Raw genomic sequence first — 14,958 nt, forward strand, 5'->3', positions numbered from 1 at the left:
CGTTACTGCCAAAAAATGCGGTGCGTCACTATGATTGAAGCTGTTTTTATCAGCAGGGCTCACAGAAAGATTCACAGTGCAGACTCTGAGACAAAGGTGCTGGTTCAAAAAGGTTTTACTAGTCAAACTAGAAAAACACAAATACAGGCGACAGTAGAAATCCACGAGGCAGAAAACGTGGTCAGAAAAAACAGGCTTGAGGTCGAAGATCAGGTAATCAAAGGACAAGAATACAGGACAAAGAGACGCTGTACATGACGGGACAAACTGACGACAAACAAAGGGAGCACAGAGACTAAATAGAGGGAAAAGGGGAGGGGAAACAATCAGGCTCAGGTGAAACTCATGAGGGAGGCAGGTAATCAGGGAGCAGGGACGACACACTGGGGAAGTCAAGACAGGAGGATAACAGATAACATGATGGTTCCAGACAGGACAGTTTTTCATCAGACGAACTAGATCTCAAAGCCGAGCGGCAAAGATTTTTCTTCCTTGGTGAGGGCGAGGGCACGAGGCGATCGCACAAATGATGACGATCGGCTGAGGTTGAGTAAAATTCAGCGGGTGTTGCTTACACATTTGTCAGACACACAAAGTAAACATAGTAGTTATAATATCTACAATAATCCATGACATTTCATTGGATGCTAGTCTCGCTTTCCCACAGCAACATTAAAATAGTTTAGATTTGTGTCCTGTGGATTGTATTAAGTGTCCATTTCATTATAATATTTAGATTTATCATAAATAATCGAACATGTATTTTAAGTTCTGTCAAAGAGCGGTGGAGGTGGAGGTCCAAATTCTTTGACACGTCAGCATTTAAAAAATTACTTGAAAGTAACGCAATAGTAGATAATAATAGAATTTGTAACTCAGTAACTACTTTAGTTACTTTCAGGGAGAAGTAACTAGTAACTGTAACTAATTACTTTTTTTCAGAGTAACTTGCCCAACACTGACGAGCTCGAGTTGATGAGACGGTCAGCTTCCACACAGTGAATGCTCCTGAACAGAACTTGTGGCTAAGTCATTAGCTCGACATGGTAACATTAGTGGCTGAGCTGCTGAACACGAAGCATCGTTTTCACTTCTCATGTGTCCATTGATTTTCCTTCATTTGATCTGTTACTAAACGACGGAGCCACAGAGACTCGAGGCAGACATACAAACCATGATCTCCATAACGAGGCTTCGTTAAAATACTTCTCAGTAATCTCACTAATAAACAGGTCGGTCAGATTAATGCAGGAGAAATGTTTACGAGACCGCCCAATGTGACAAGGTTAAAAGACACTCACAGACATAAGTCACATATCTGAACGTAAAAGACAAGACCGTGAGTCTCGACTGTATCTGTCATCAATTCACACACACACACACACACACACACACACACACACACACACACACGCACACACACACACACACACACACCATTATTTCATGTTTAGCGGTTAGAGTCACAGTGGAAATTCAAAAGCGCATGGACATAAAATAGAAAGTTTTGGTCACTCACTCACACACACACACATTTATAGTATAATGGCACACACACACAGATACACATTCATGCACACACACACGCACACACACACACACACAGCAGATACACAACATATCAGTACAATACACACAAATAAGTTACACAAACTCACAAACAAACACATTTACAGTGTAAACCAGCTGTCAGCTCACATCAGAGTCTGAAATCACACACACATGGACGACCGCAGACGCACACACACACACACGCACACATGCAAATACACACACACACACACACACACACACACACAGTTAGTGAGTCAGTGTGTAGTTGTGGTGACTGATCTGACATCCTAACCACATGTGGCCAATAAAACACCACAGAGACAGAAAGAGACGGGAAAATCCCTCACTCTCTCTCTCTCTCTCTCTGTGTCCCTGTAACTCTCCGGCATAGTCTCTCGCTCTTAATCAGCCTCTCTCTCTCTCTCTCTCTCTCTCTCTCTCTCTCTCGCTCTCTCTCTCTTAAACACATGGATGTACAAATTCCATTCTCTCTGCCTCTCCCTGTATTTTCTCTCTGGAGCTTTTTTGTTCCTCTGTGTCTATCTCCACATGCATCTTTAATGTCTGTCTCGAGGTCTCTCCGTCTCTCTCGCCGTGCATTCACACTGCGAGCACGATAATAGAAGTCAGCATCGTGCATTCATTCCTAAAGGAGATAAACGGACGAGCATGGGCGGGTTAACTTCCTATAGGAGGCCCCTAATAACCCAGCTCTGTGTGTGTGTGTGTGTGTGTGTAGTGTTTACAGTTTCTCAATGCTAAAATACGTCCTGGCCCTGCCGTCATGTTGAACACGATGAACAATATGCAACATAAGCAACAAACTGAACTGGTAAACGTTGCAGAAAGTCGACACACGAATCGTCAAAGATCAGGAGTGTTTCATTCTGGAACTATTTCCAGGTGAACAGAAGTGATGTTCCAAGAAAACCAGCTGAGACTTTTTTTTTTTTTTCCATCGTTACATTCTTCCCTCCTTACTTTCCTCCAGTGTCCTCTTCTTTATTTATTGATTTGTTTCCGAGCTTACATCGCTTTTTTACATAACCTTTATGATTCTTGTTTCAGAAGTGAATCACTGGATTGTTCGAAAACATTTAAAGCTGCATTGTGTGACTGCTTCACCTACCATAACAGAGTTTAAATCATGTTGATGCTTCACTGACTTGGAATCAGGTGAATGGTGTCTCTGTCTCTGTCCTGTACGCCTGTCTGTGCTTTGTGCTTCAGCTGTGGTCTTCACTGATTCTGGTGAAACTGGATCATATTTTATGGAGGAAATGTTTTCTGGTTTTCCCTCTGATGTCCTCCGGCTTGCTCCGCCTCAACTCTCTGTGATTTACAGAGTTTCATGATGGACAGTGAAGTAAACTGTAGCTGCTGTTAGCTCAGTCTGTTAGCTGTGAGCTCAGAGCACAGAGGGAGTGTTAGTGTTTGTACCACAGGAGTTTTGGACCACCAGGAAGAAGAAGGAGGAGGCCTACAGGCCCAGGACGTGGGGGAATGCTGAAGGGAAGCTGAGCCTGTGTCGTGCCAGAACAGGAGCTAGGCAAGCGGGCAATGTAACCAGTTTCTATGGACAGAAGCTGACCAAAGAGGACATTGGCAGAGAAAGCTAAGGAGTAAAAGGAGAGCGTGGCCAAACAAGAAGCCGCCAGACGAGGAAATCTGTATGTTGTTGGACTAGTGAGTAATATTATCTGGCTGCTATGTCTTCTGTCGTGGCCGCACAAAACCAACTGAGACTGATTAGAAAGAGTTTGTGTGTTTGCAAACAGAAAGTACGGATTATTTAAAGTTTTAAACACACCCTGGAAGCTCACGTGTGTTCATTTCCAGCTGGGAGCAGGGGAATCCAGCATTGTGTTATCTTTTCCAGTCAGGGTAACTAGCAGCGGGGTGAGGTGTTCCCATAAAAATATACACCTCTTCCTCTCTCTCCCGACACACACACACACACACACACACACACACACACACACACACACACACACACACACACACAGAGGCACACACACCCTTTCCGAACATCCCAAACTTCCACAGGAGTTTCCTCCTCGCATTCCTGTCAGTTACCTCAGCAACACACACACACACACACACACACACACACACACACACACAGTTTAAAACCCCCATACACTAACACACTAACGCACAGTACATGACCCGGTGTAGGAAAGGACACACATTCACACACTCTCCACACACACTCACACAATCCCCAGCTTGGTTTTTACAGCCCAGTTAAGATCTGTAAAACCTTCTGTTCTCCAACCAAAAGATAATTGAATCTTATGGAAATTTTCATAAAAAAAGTTGCCAGCCAGACAAAAAGAGGTGGGGGAAAGAGTGTGAGAGTGAGGAGGGGGGGAGACGGAGATGAAAAGGGGGCAAACGGGGTGAAACCGAGCAAGATGTGGCAAAAAAAAAAACCTGAAGTTAACAGGAAAGGCAGAGAAAAGAAAATGAAATGAAAGATGTGTAATAAAGTCTGGTAGAAAGAAAAGGATTGTGTTTAAATTAGGAATATGAAAGTAAAGCAGATGATGGAGAGACGAGTGAAAGGCGAGATAAAGACGGACGGCTGAGGGGATGAAGGATGAATGAGGTGAACGGAGGATTCAGTGAAAGGAGACGAGTGCTGAAAGATGGAGTGGAAAAGAGGAAAAGGCAGAGAAGGGTGAATTGACAATGATAGTGACAAAAAAGGAGGTCAATAGGAAAAAAAGAGGGGTGGATTGAGGGGAAACGATGTAAACTGGGGCACATGGAAGAGAAGCAGATGGAGAAAGTGGCAAAAATGCTTCGAGAAAATGGGTTGAAAGAGGACGAGGGGAAGAAAAAGGAAAGGAGAGAAAAATGGAAGATTGATGCAAAAAAAAAGAGCTGATGGTGGAAAATTGAACAAAATTTGGGGCGAAATAAAAACAAGATGGGACGGGAAGACAAGTAAACGGATAAAAATGAAGACGATGATTGTTGTGAGAATGTAAATGAGACGAAAAGGAATGAGGTGAGAAATGAGGACAAACAGAAAGGTGTCACAAAGAGATGGATTAGAAAAGCTGGAACGAGACGCGGGAGTCAAACTCGTGAGAAAGAAAAAGAAAAAGAAAAGAAAATTACAGTGACCGGGGGGCTGAGAGGGAATAAAACAAGCCCAAAAACTGAAGCAAAAAAAGAGAAGAAAACAGGCTGTCAGAGAGGAGCGAAGGAGAGAACAGTTTTTCCTTGTTCCAAATGTTTTCTTTTGAGTCCGTCAGTGGTTTGTTCGGGGGGAAACTGTCCCGCCGAGCCAAACTCGTTTAGTGTCGGATCTGAACCGGGAGAGGACAGAATCAGAGCAGATCACAGAGGATTACAGCATCGGACAGACACTGAGGTGATTGTCTTTCTGTCTGTTTTCTACTCGTCTTCTGCTCCATTTTCCCACCACTCCTTTTCGAGACGTGAGCACGAGATCCACAGCTTTCACAGTGGACGCTGCGAAGCACAACACTGCAATTACCGTGTTTGTTCTGGCTGCTCTTTGCATTTTCAACTTGTTGTTGTTCTTCAGTCCATCTGCCTCTCAAACTGTTTGATCCATGACCTGGTTCCGGATCTCTCAATCAAGTCATCGATGGCAAATCAACCAGTCAGCACTTTGTAGTTATGATTATAGATGGAGACATCATACATACACAGTGAATGCATGAGTCTACAAATAAAGCTGCCTTGTTTTCCTTTGGTTAAGATTTGTAAGTTTTTACTAAAGGTCATTCCAAAACTATGCGGCCTTAAATATCTTGACTACCGTATGAATTTACAGCTCCTAAGAAGCCAGTTCCCTAAAATGTCAAACTTATCTATAAAACCAAATAAACACAGTCTTTGCTGTACAAAACATATTTTAAAATTATGGACATGCTTCTTCTATATAGCTAAGACATTAAACCCAGTGCATAGAGAACGTTTCATCGTCTCAGTTTCTCCTTTCCATACTGCCAAAATTCCCAGTGGTGACCTCCTGACCTTTTTTTTACCACCACTGTTGAGTCAACTAGCAACTGTGAAATTTGCCGCGTTATCCAGCTGAGTCAGGTTGTCAGTCAGCTGTGTTCTGGTGCCAAAGGACAAATTGCGAGAAGGATCTGGCCCGTACACGGCTCCTAGATTCAACACGGTTCTTGTTTGTGCAGACCTGACACAGTCTGGGCTGAATAATCCACTCAAGCAGCTCTCAGACCAGCTTCAGGCCACTGTCAGCACCACCAGCAGACATGGTATGAGCATACTGTAGTGTACTGAGTGACATTTTGTTTCTGTTGCTGTAGAATCACATGGACTGTAAATATTCTTTTTGATTTGTGCATCATATTATGCACAAAAGTCGGCCTGGGTTGAAATTTGGGGATCTCCACAGATTGTGAAATAAAGCTATAGTGAGTTTTCTCAGCTGCACAACAATAGTTATTGGAAGTGGACCACCTTTAAAGTTTAAAGGGTCACAGGAAGGAGCCATGATTATAAACAGGAAGTTGTTTGACGGTTACGAGGTACGGGGGAAAGTAATCATCATGTTCAGGCGCTGACTCAAACCAAGGCTGCTGCTCGAGTTTGAGCTTTTTCTTCTGCAACTAATTAACCTGTTTCCAAAATCATCTTGTAATAATTGTCTTTTATCAATCTTAACAAAATACCGACTCAAATATATTTGACACATCAGGTTTTTGTTGTGTTGGTCAATTCGGACCCAAAAACATAACACAAAGAGATTTTTTTTGAAGTGTTTATTTTGTAAAATTATTTTATAAAACAGAACAAATCCATTTACAGCCAACCCACATTTTTTCAAATATAAACACAAACAAAACCATTTACTATAGAAACTATAGTAATGGTCCCTGTTAGACAGATTTAGAAGCATCACAGTGACACTTCTGGGAAAATGCTGGTTTTAATTTGTCGTTATATGACTGCTGAGAAAATGTCCTTTGTTTTAATTCCCAAAATCTTGGGTGTTTCATTTTTTTCTTTTTTCTTTTTTTTCCCCCTTCAGATAATTATTACCAAAAGCCCCAGAGTTATTGCACGACTCCAAAAAAACGCCTGTCCCTCTGATGTTCTTTGTGTGTCACAGTAAATTAAAATGGAAACAAGACTCTGTTTGGTGTCAACAGAAAAGAATGTCAAATGCAGATGTAGAAGTATTTTTCTTTAATACTTTGCTTGAACTGCTGCTTCTCTGTGGCTCCGTCCTCTAGAGGAAATGTTCGGAAAAATCTACTGTTGCTCTGTTTTCAACCAATGGCAGCCACAAGGAACGGTGTGGTAAATATAACTGGTTTGACTGTACAAGATACTCGATTTTGTTCTACTGTTTCATGTACAAAAAAGAGTATTGTCTGTGGGACTAATGCCGAACAGATGCAGGATAAATCCTTGAAGAGAGACTTCTGTTTTTTTGCTCCCGCTGTATACAAAAATATTACAGGATAAATGCTACATAAACACACACACACAGACGTCTACAGTGGCTGCAACTGTTGATTTTTCATTTTCTCAGCACAAACATGTTATCGTTTTGATTTCCAGTCATTTAGGTGAAAACATTGATGTGGAGGGGAAAGTTTCTTGTTTTGCAAAGTGTAACATGTAACCTAATAAACTCCATAAAGACCAATAGAGATCCACAAGAGATCTTTTTATAATTACAGATTTCCTTTTGAAGGCAAGTTTATAATACACAACATTTAGGAGAAACTGGAAAAAGAAGACTAGTGGAAACCCACCGCTGCAACGCTTTTATATTCAAATAATCTTTAAAGGATAGTTCAACAGGAGTTCACTTTCTTGCTCGGCTCCAGCTTCACACACAGACACGAGAGTGGTGTCAACCGAGTCTCAGCAAGAAGAAAACACAAATAACACTATTTCCTAAAATGTCAAACTTATCTATGGAATGAAATAAACACAGTCCTTTCTGTACAAAAACATATTTTAAAATTATGGACATTTAAGTAGTGTTCCTTCTATACAGCTAAGACATTAAACCCAGTGCAAAGAGAACATTTCATAGTCTCAGTTTCTCCTTCACATACTGCCAAGAGGCAAAACATCGATATATACAGTAAATGGCAAGAAATCATATGACCTACCACATGAACCATTATCCTTCAATTCCCTCAATAATTTTATGAAATTAAGAATGGAACAATTTGTTTTTAGAGTGGTCAAACTGCTTACCAATATCTGGAAGTATAATGTTGCTTCATAAATCTACAAATCTGCAGACCTTGGACATGATGAAGTTTAAGTATAAAACGAAGCTTTCCAATGGCACTTAATTTTGTAGAACCCAATCTTCTGTTATTTGTAGAACTAAATTACACTTCTTAACTTTGAAAAAAAGAACATTTTGTTTAAACAAGTGATACGCATGAGAGGCTTACTGGTTAAAGAGAATGATCTTTGAATCATCAACATATCGGTGTTTGCCAAGAGGCAAAGCAACTTCAAACATGCAGATTTTGGCATGGAGTTTGACATGAGGCCCTGTCATGGACTGAGACTGAGAGAGGGAACGGCATGTATCACGGTCAGAAAGAACCCAACCCGGCTTGTAAAACATCCTGATAGTTTGTGGGAGACATCAGTGGTCTGCACTGGGTCCATGGCCAAGGCTTTCCCGACATCACTGCCGAGAGATATGTGGAGGCTGGATCAAGTCTCTCCCATTGAGTCTTTTTCTCTCTGTCCATCTCCCGACTTTGTCCTTCATTGTCCTTCATGTTCCCATTTAACGAACGAGATGAATAAATCTAAACTTTGCGTAGTTCAGTGAGATGAATGTTTGTCTGGTCCTGAGATGAAATGTCAAAAATGATGAGATGATCTTGAAATTCAGATTTGTCGTGGTTGTTGTTTGAGATTTTTTTGACAGTACACACAGTGCAATAAAAAAAAAAAAGAATTTGCTTTGCATAGTTTGTCACCAGAGGGGTCAGAGTGCAGAGAAACAAACCCTGTGGACCAGTTAGGGGGTTAGTGCCTTGCTCAAAGGCACTTAAACTATGAAAAAACACTTCCCACATCCCTGAATCCTTCAGACTGTGCAGTCATCAGAACAATTTCTGTCCAGGTGTTGATGAAGAGTCCTGGTTTATTAGCATTACCCTTTTAGCACCCTTGATAAGCAAATTGATAACTTTTGAACTATTAATCTGGACATAGTAATCCATGCATATTCCACGTTTAGGAATTAGCATTTCTGTTTATTTCACTCTTTTTTTTTCAGGTTAGGACATTTTTAAAAATAGTTTTCGGCTTTACCCAGCTCTGACTCCATGAAAGCATTCATCAGCGTCTTCCTTTTTTAGCATTTGTGGAAAACTTTTTAAATCCATAAATTTAAATCGTTAAGAGATAAAGACCTATTAGACATGACTTGATTAAAAATATGAGCCAAAACTAATCTTTCCGATATACTTCCTCCGTATCCTGTAACAATGGTTCAAATGAACCAAACCAAACTGTGCAGTATGAAAGGAGGTACACGTGACAGACGAGATCATGGAGCATTCATCCAGTGATACAGGCGCTGTAATAGACAGCACTGCTAGCATCGGACAGAGCCGATATAAGAGGGCTGCTCCCTTCATCACATGCACTAGCACCGTTTAAAATGCTATTGACGTCCCTGTTAATAAGACTGCTAACATTGCTATTCATGCTACTGCCTACACTGCTGCCACTGCGCCCGCTCAGGACTTTCAACCCACCCCCGCAGCTCCCACCACGTCCGTAGGCCTCCTCTCGATTCCTCCCAACATTTACATACTGGTCAAATTCATGCCTGTCCACCTCGGACCAAAACTCAGCAGAAGAAGACCCCAAATGGCTGGAGGAGTCTGGACTCGAATGATCTAAGTGCAAAGTGGGAGTAAAGGTTGACTGGACGATGGAGGAGGATGAGCAGGAAGAAGGAGAAGTTTCAGGTGGAGGTGAAAGCTGCCCCAGGTGGGAGGGCATGTAATATGCAGCATTCGGGGCGCTGCTCCCGTACATTTGGCCGAAGTAGCCAACAGGAGCAGTGGCTTGATGTGATGGTTGATGGGATTTTATCGACTCGGGCAGGCTGATGGAGGGCTGGGTGTAGGAAACAGAGGAGGTGGAGTCAGATAGAGGTGGTGGGCACTTTGCCGGACTCCTCAAAGCGATGTGGTGACCAGAGGTGTGAGATGGATTTAATCTTGAGTTGACTGAACTCGCCAAAACTGAAGTGACAGAGCTCATGCTTGAGGTCATGTTTGACTCACAGGAACTCATTCTTGAATCAACTCTGGAACTTCTACTAGGACTCAAACTGGAATTCATACTAGTGCTTACACTGGGACCAACACTCATACCTGAACTCTGACTGTATGGTGTTGCACCATGGATGGAGTTGTGGTGACTATGGTTGTAATTATGGCTGTAATGTTGGTTATGATGGTGAAGGTGGTGGTGGTAGCCACTCCAACCTCCCATCCCTGCTTCCTCTTGCATATGTTGGGGGAAGAACACAGGTTCCCCACCTCCGTCTTCTAGAATATCCAGAGGGGACATCTCTGGAGTCGGCAGGCCATAGCTCTCCAGCTCTGGGTGTCCCGGGGCCTGGAGGTCCCTGAAGTGCCCGAGAGATGGCAGCAAGTGGTGAGAGTGATGGTGATGGGCACCTGGATGTCCATAAGCAGAACCTCCAGAAATACCTTCTGCACCTAAGGGGCTGACACCAGGTCCTAATCCAAGGCCTGATGCCCCACCTTGAGCTAAGCTGTGAAGCAGAAGCCCCGGTTCAACCCTCTTGAGTTTTTTGGTGGTCTTTTTGCGGCGAGGCCTGTACTTGTAGTTTGGGTGATCCTGGAGGTGCTGGACACGCAGACGTTCTGCTTCCTCCACAAACGGTCGCTTGTCTACAGCACTCAAGGCCTTCCATGACTGACCTGAAAGACAAGTTACAAAAACATAAACTTTATTTTCATCATAAAATAGTGAAAAAATATCAATTTTCTAAAGAACAAGCTGACATATTCAAACTGTCCAAAGCCCAAAGGTTACTGTCATAGAAGACAACAAGAAATCATATGTAAGGAGCCGTAATTGGTGAAATTCCAACATTTTCTCTTTGAAATAGGAAATTAATGAACTAAATCAATCGTCAGTGGTGTTGGCAGGTCCAACCACCTGCAAAATGCTAAAATGCTAATGCTAGTACGAGTATGGAAACAGTCTGTGTTGTGTTCAAAGCATTGAAATAAACACTGTTCATAACTCGGCCTATAAAACGTTCCACACAACTTAATTTCGTGGAGGTTATTAATATCATCTGGTCCAAAAGCTGCTGAGACATATTAATTACATGAAGTGCTTACATTCCCAGTTTGTCCTATGATTACAGACACCAGCACTTTTAGATCTGAGGAGCGTGTTTCCTTTCAGGAACTTTATGGTTTGAAAATCTCAGATGAGCTCAGCAGACTCTGCTTCAAATTCATACAGTGTCTCATATTCACACTCAGCTTCTTGGTACAGTCGTGGTAATAAAAAGAGCATGTTGCTCAGAAACTGAAAAACAAGCCAGTAAAAACTGCTACATGCACTACGTAATCTTTGTTATTCTTCTCTAACATCAGCATGAGGAATTTTAATATTATGGCACAACAGTTTTGACTTTTGGCATCAACTGAGACGAAAACGTCAAGTTATTCAAATCTAATTTCACTAATTACTCCACTGTAACACATCAGCACCACTCTTGGATTTAATCAACCCAGTGAAGAGTCTGTGACACTTGATATTTAGTCAAATAAACCATCATAACAAGGAAACATTTGACTTTTGACTTTGCATCAGTTGTACAAAATTATGTCAAAAATAACACCAGATGCCAGCTGGTTCCCTCTTCAACTGATGCTCAGTGAGATCCTGTTTAAATAAAAAATAAATATATAAATAAAAAACTCCATCCCAAAAATGTTTCCCATCAAATCGTCCCCCCTGCACACTTAAAAGGTCGTCATAAAAAGTTAGTAGTTTCCTCACAGCGGGGGGGAGAACAGTGGTTGTGGTCTGGATTCATGCTGGATTCCATATTTTGACAAAACGACAGCGTTTGGAAAATGATGGATGGCGGAGAAGTGAGTTAAGCCGCAGGAGCGGTTTGAGGAGTTTCTATGGACGTGAAAACCGAGATCTATAAAAACTACAAACTTTCTTTTTAGTCCCTCAGGTGTGTGTTTGATGAGGAGATCAAAGCTCGAAATATGAATTCATCTCACTGCATGTTAGCAGCTCAACATCTACAGTGATAAAAACAAAAGTATATACTGCACATGTAAATATGACGAGGCTCAAACTCACATTTAAAGGACGGATGATGTGTAATATGCATATGGTGCATACATATTTACACATGTGTGTCTCATATACATGACAGCATCTCCCTGGTTTCTATCAGTAATATCTGCTGGGATGACAGTGACTCAGACGGGTGGAGCAAAGACAAACTGCCCAAACATTTAACAAACCTTGATGTCACTTTCTAAAACTTCTTTTTCAAACGTCGGTTCAGTCGATCTAAAGTGTTCAGGACTCTGTTTCCCCAAAGATTCTTCAGACCTCAGAGTCAGAATGAAAGATCGTCTCAGCCTGAAGATGCGTTTGGGGAAACTGGGTCCTGATGTTGGAGAGACCAAGCTGAAAACTGACCTTGGTCTGGTGAATTTCAGAGTTTTCTCCACTGATAACTTTTTAAGAAGCTGTCAGGCTGGCTGTAATTGGATTTCAGAAGTTTGCTCTCACTGGAAAGTTTTCATACCATACATACAGTTCTTTTTGCTCCCTGTCTTACCGAGCATCTTGCTGAGCACAGCGTTGTGCAGGTCAGGGTTCTGCAGGGCCAGTCGCTTCCTCTCATCTTTAGCCCAGACCATGAAGGCATTCATGGGCCGGCGGATCCTCTGCTCGCCACTCACTGCCTTCCCGTCGACCATGCCTGCCGACACACCTCCTCCTCCCTGGGTCAGGTCCGGACTCTGTCCTCCTGAACTGGGTGTGAGAGAAATCCTCGGTTCTGTTCTCCTCATGCTCCCCGTTCCGAGGCCATCGGGAGAACTGCAATCCCCGGAGAGGTTCTGATCAAAACCTATTTCAGAATCAGAAGCAGGACTCGGGGTCCTGGAAGCCCAGGGGCACCCGGACACCCGTCCGGCGGCATGCAGGAGAGTCTCTCTGGACAAGCTGGACTCGGTTAAATTCATTCCAGAACCGGACTTGGATTCAACTTTCTTTTTTTTTTCTCCTTTTTTTTTCTTTTTTAGTCCTGCAAGTGAAATCCTACAAACGTCTGTCTCAGTTTGTTGGGTTGCAAAGTTCTGGAAAAGATTTGTAACTCGAAATGTTTCAGATGACAAAGAGAGAGATCAAGAGAGGAATTTGATGGATTTGGAGCACAAATCCCAAAGCAAAGCATCGAGATCTGAGAGGAGGGGGGGAGATGAGGAAGAAAGAGAAAACAAACAAGTTGTGGTGCAGGATATTCCCCCTGAAAACGATCCACAATGACTCTGCCTCTTTCTTTTCTTCACTCCTTTTCTTTCTTTCTCTCTTTCTTTTTTTTTTTCAAAAGACAACAGTTCTTGTTTGGAGTGTGTGGTGCAGCGGTTTGTCCAACGCTCGATTCCCCTCCGTCACTCAAGCCGTCCGACTCACTGTCTCTCTGTCTGCCTGCGCTGTTTGAAAGTTTTGAAACTTGTGGCCAGATTTAACCGACCCACGCTGAGTATATATACCCCGCCCTGACCAATCACATAAATATATAGCTGGGGATTTAACCAATGAGACGCCAGGCAGGCGCGGAAGAGAGACGAGTGTGTGTGTGTGTGTGTGTGTGTGTGTGTGTGTGTGTGAGACAGAGCAAAGAAGGAGGGAGGAAGGGGAGGAGGGGGGGAGCAGGTCCAAGCGTTGCCTCCCCCTCTTTCCTCCTCTGCGACCGCCACCCTTTTCCTCCCCCCTGAAGCTTCACACACACACACACACACACACACACACACACACACACACACACACACACACACACACACACCCTGTCCGCCTGTACAGGGAGATGTAATCAGAGAGGTTCCATTGTTTCTGCCCAACTGAGAATGGAGCTTCTCACACACACGAATACACACATTCAAGACACACACGCATGCAAGCTTTAGCACACACACACACACACACACACACACACACACACACACACACACACACACACAATAAACACACAGATACATAGGCCTCACTCTTGACATATACATGAAATGAGCACATACATTAAAATGAGAGACCGAGCCGACACGTGTAATTAAGTCTGCACACAAATGAGAGACGGAACATGAATCTGCACACATATAGTATGTGTGTGTGTGTGTGTGTGTGTGTGTGTGTGTGTGTGTGTGTGTCTGTGTGCATTTGAGGGCAGGACAGCGGTAACACAGTCGACCACAGTCCCAACCAAAGCGATTAGTGGCTGAGCTTAACAACAACTCACTGAGGGAGAGAGAGACGAGAAAGAGAGAGAGAGAGACAGAGACGGAAAGAGGGAGACAAGAGAGAGAGAGAGAGAGAGAGACAGAGAGACGGAAAGAGGGAGACAAGAGAGAGAGAGAGAGAGAGAGAGAGAGAGAGAGGGGCTTGATGGGAGGTGGGTGGAGGTGGGTGGTGTTTCTCTGCGCCCCGACATTAAAGTTCCAGGTTTGGTTGATGGAGCCAGTTGCTCATCCTGAGAAACTAAACTGCACACGAGTGATGATGATTAAATTGTGATTAAATAATCAGCTGGTTAATATTTTTTATACGGCAAAGTTAAAAACAAAAAAACAAAACAAACTTTATTGAGCAGAAGTGCTGCAAACTGTGCTGCTCCATGGAACAACTGCACAGACACAAACCATGTCAAACACTCTACGCTCCATTTATTTGAATAATTAAGATCTGTTTGTTGGACAAATAAAATTGTTTCTGATTGAGTTTGTAAAACTGCATGGCACACCGTCACACACTGCAGGCTCTGATGAACATGAATGCACGCGTTACCTTCACGGTGTGCAGGAAAAACACCCACGACAGACGCGTGAGGCTTTCATGTGCTCGTCAGAGAGCCGTGCTGCGTTCATGAGCTACGCTGAGACACGGGGGAATGACTCCCGGAAGATGCACTCTGAATAAATATGGATATGATGAAACGTTGATGGGCTTCTGACAGATCACTGGATGACAAATGTTGTTGTACGACTTTATTATTAGGTTTTATATCTAATAATAACAGTAATCCAAAAGAGTCTTGGAAGCAGAAAACTGTTTTTCCTTCAGATTCACTTAAAGTCAAATATTATT

The 14,958-nt window shown here is 42.8% G+C and overlaps 1 protein-coding gene across 1 annotated transcript; it reads right to left on the bottom strand.

Annotated features, from left to right (window-relative positions):
• Positions 1-6,314: 6,314 nt before the first annotated feature.
• sox18 (SRY-box transcription factor 18) lies at positions 6,315-13,401 on the bottom strand. Its single transcript, XM_010746951.3, has 2 exons — positions 12,431-13,401; positions 6,315-10,523 (listed from the first exon to the last, which is right to left on the bottom strand). The coding sequence occupies exons 1-2, from the start codon at positions 12,837-12,839 to the stop codon at positions 9,121-9,123; spliced, it is 1,812 nt and encodes a 603-aa protein (XP_010745253.2). The 5' UTR covers positions 12,840-13,401; the 3' UTR covers positions 6,315-9,120.
• Positions 13,402-14,958: the final 1,557 nt, after the last annotated feature.

The sequence above is a fragment of the Larimichthys crocea genome, chromosome XV (genome assembly GCF_000972845.2).
Source record: "Larimichthys crocea isolate SSNF chromosome XV, L_crocea_2.0, whole genome shotgun sequence".
In the NCBI taxonomy this organism is placed as follows: Eukaryota; Metazoa; Chordata; class Actinopteri; family Sciaenidae; genus Larimichthys; species Larimichthys crocea.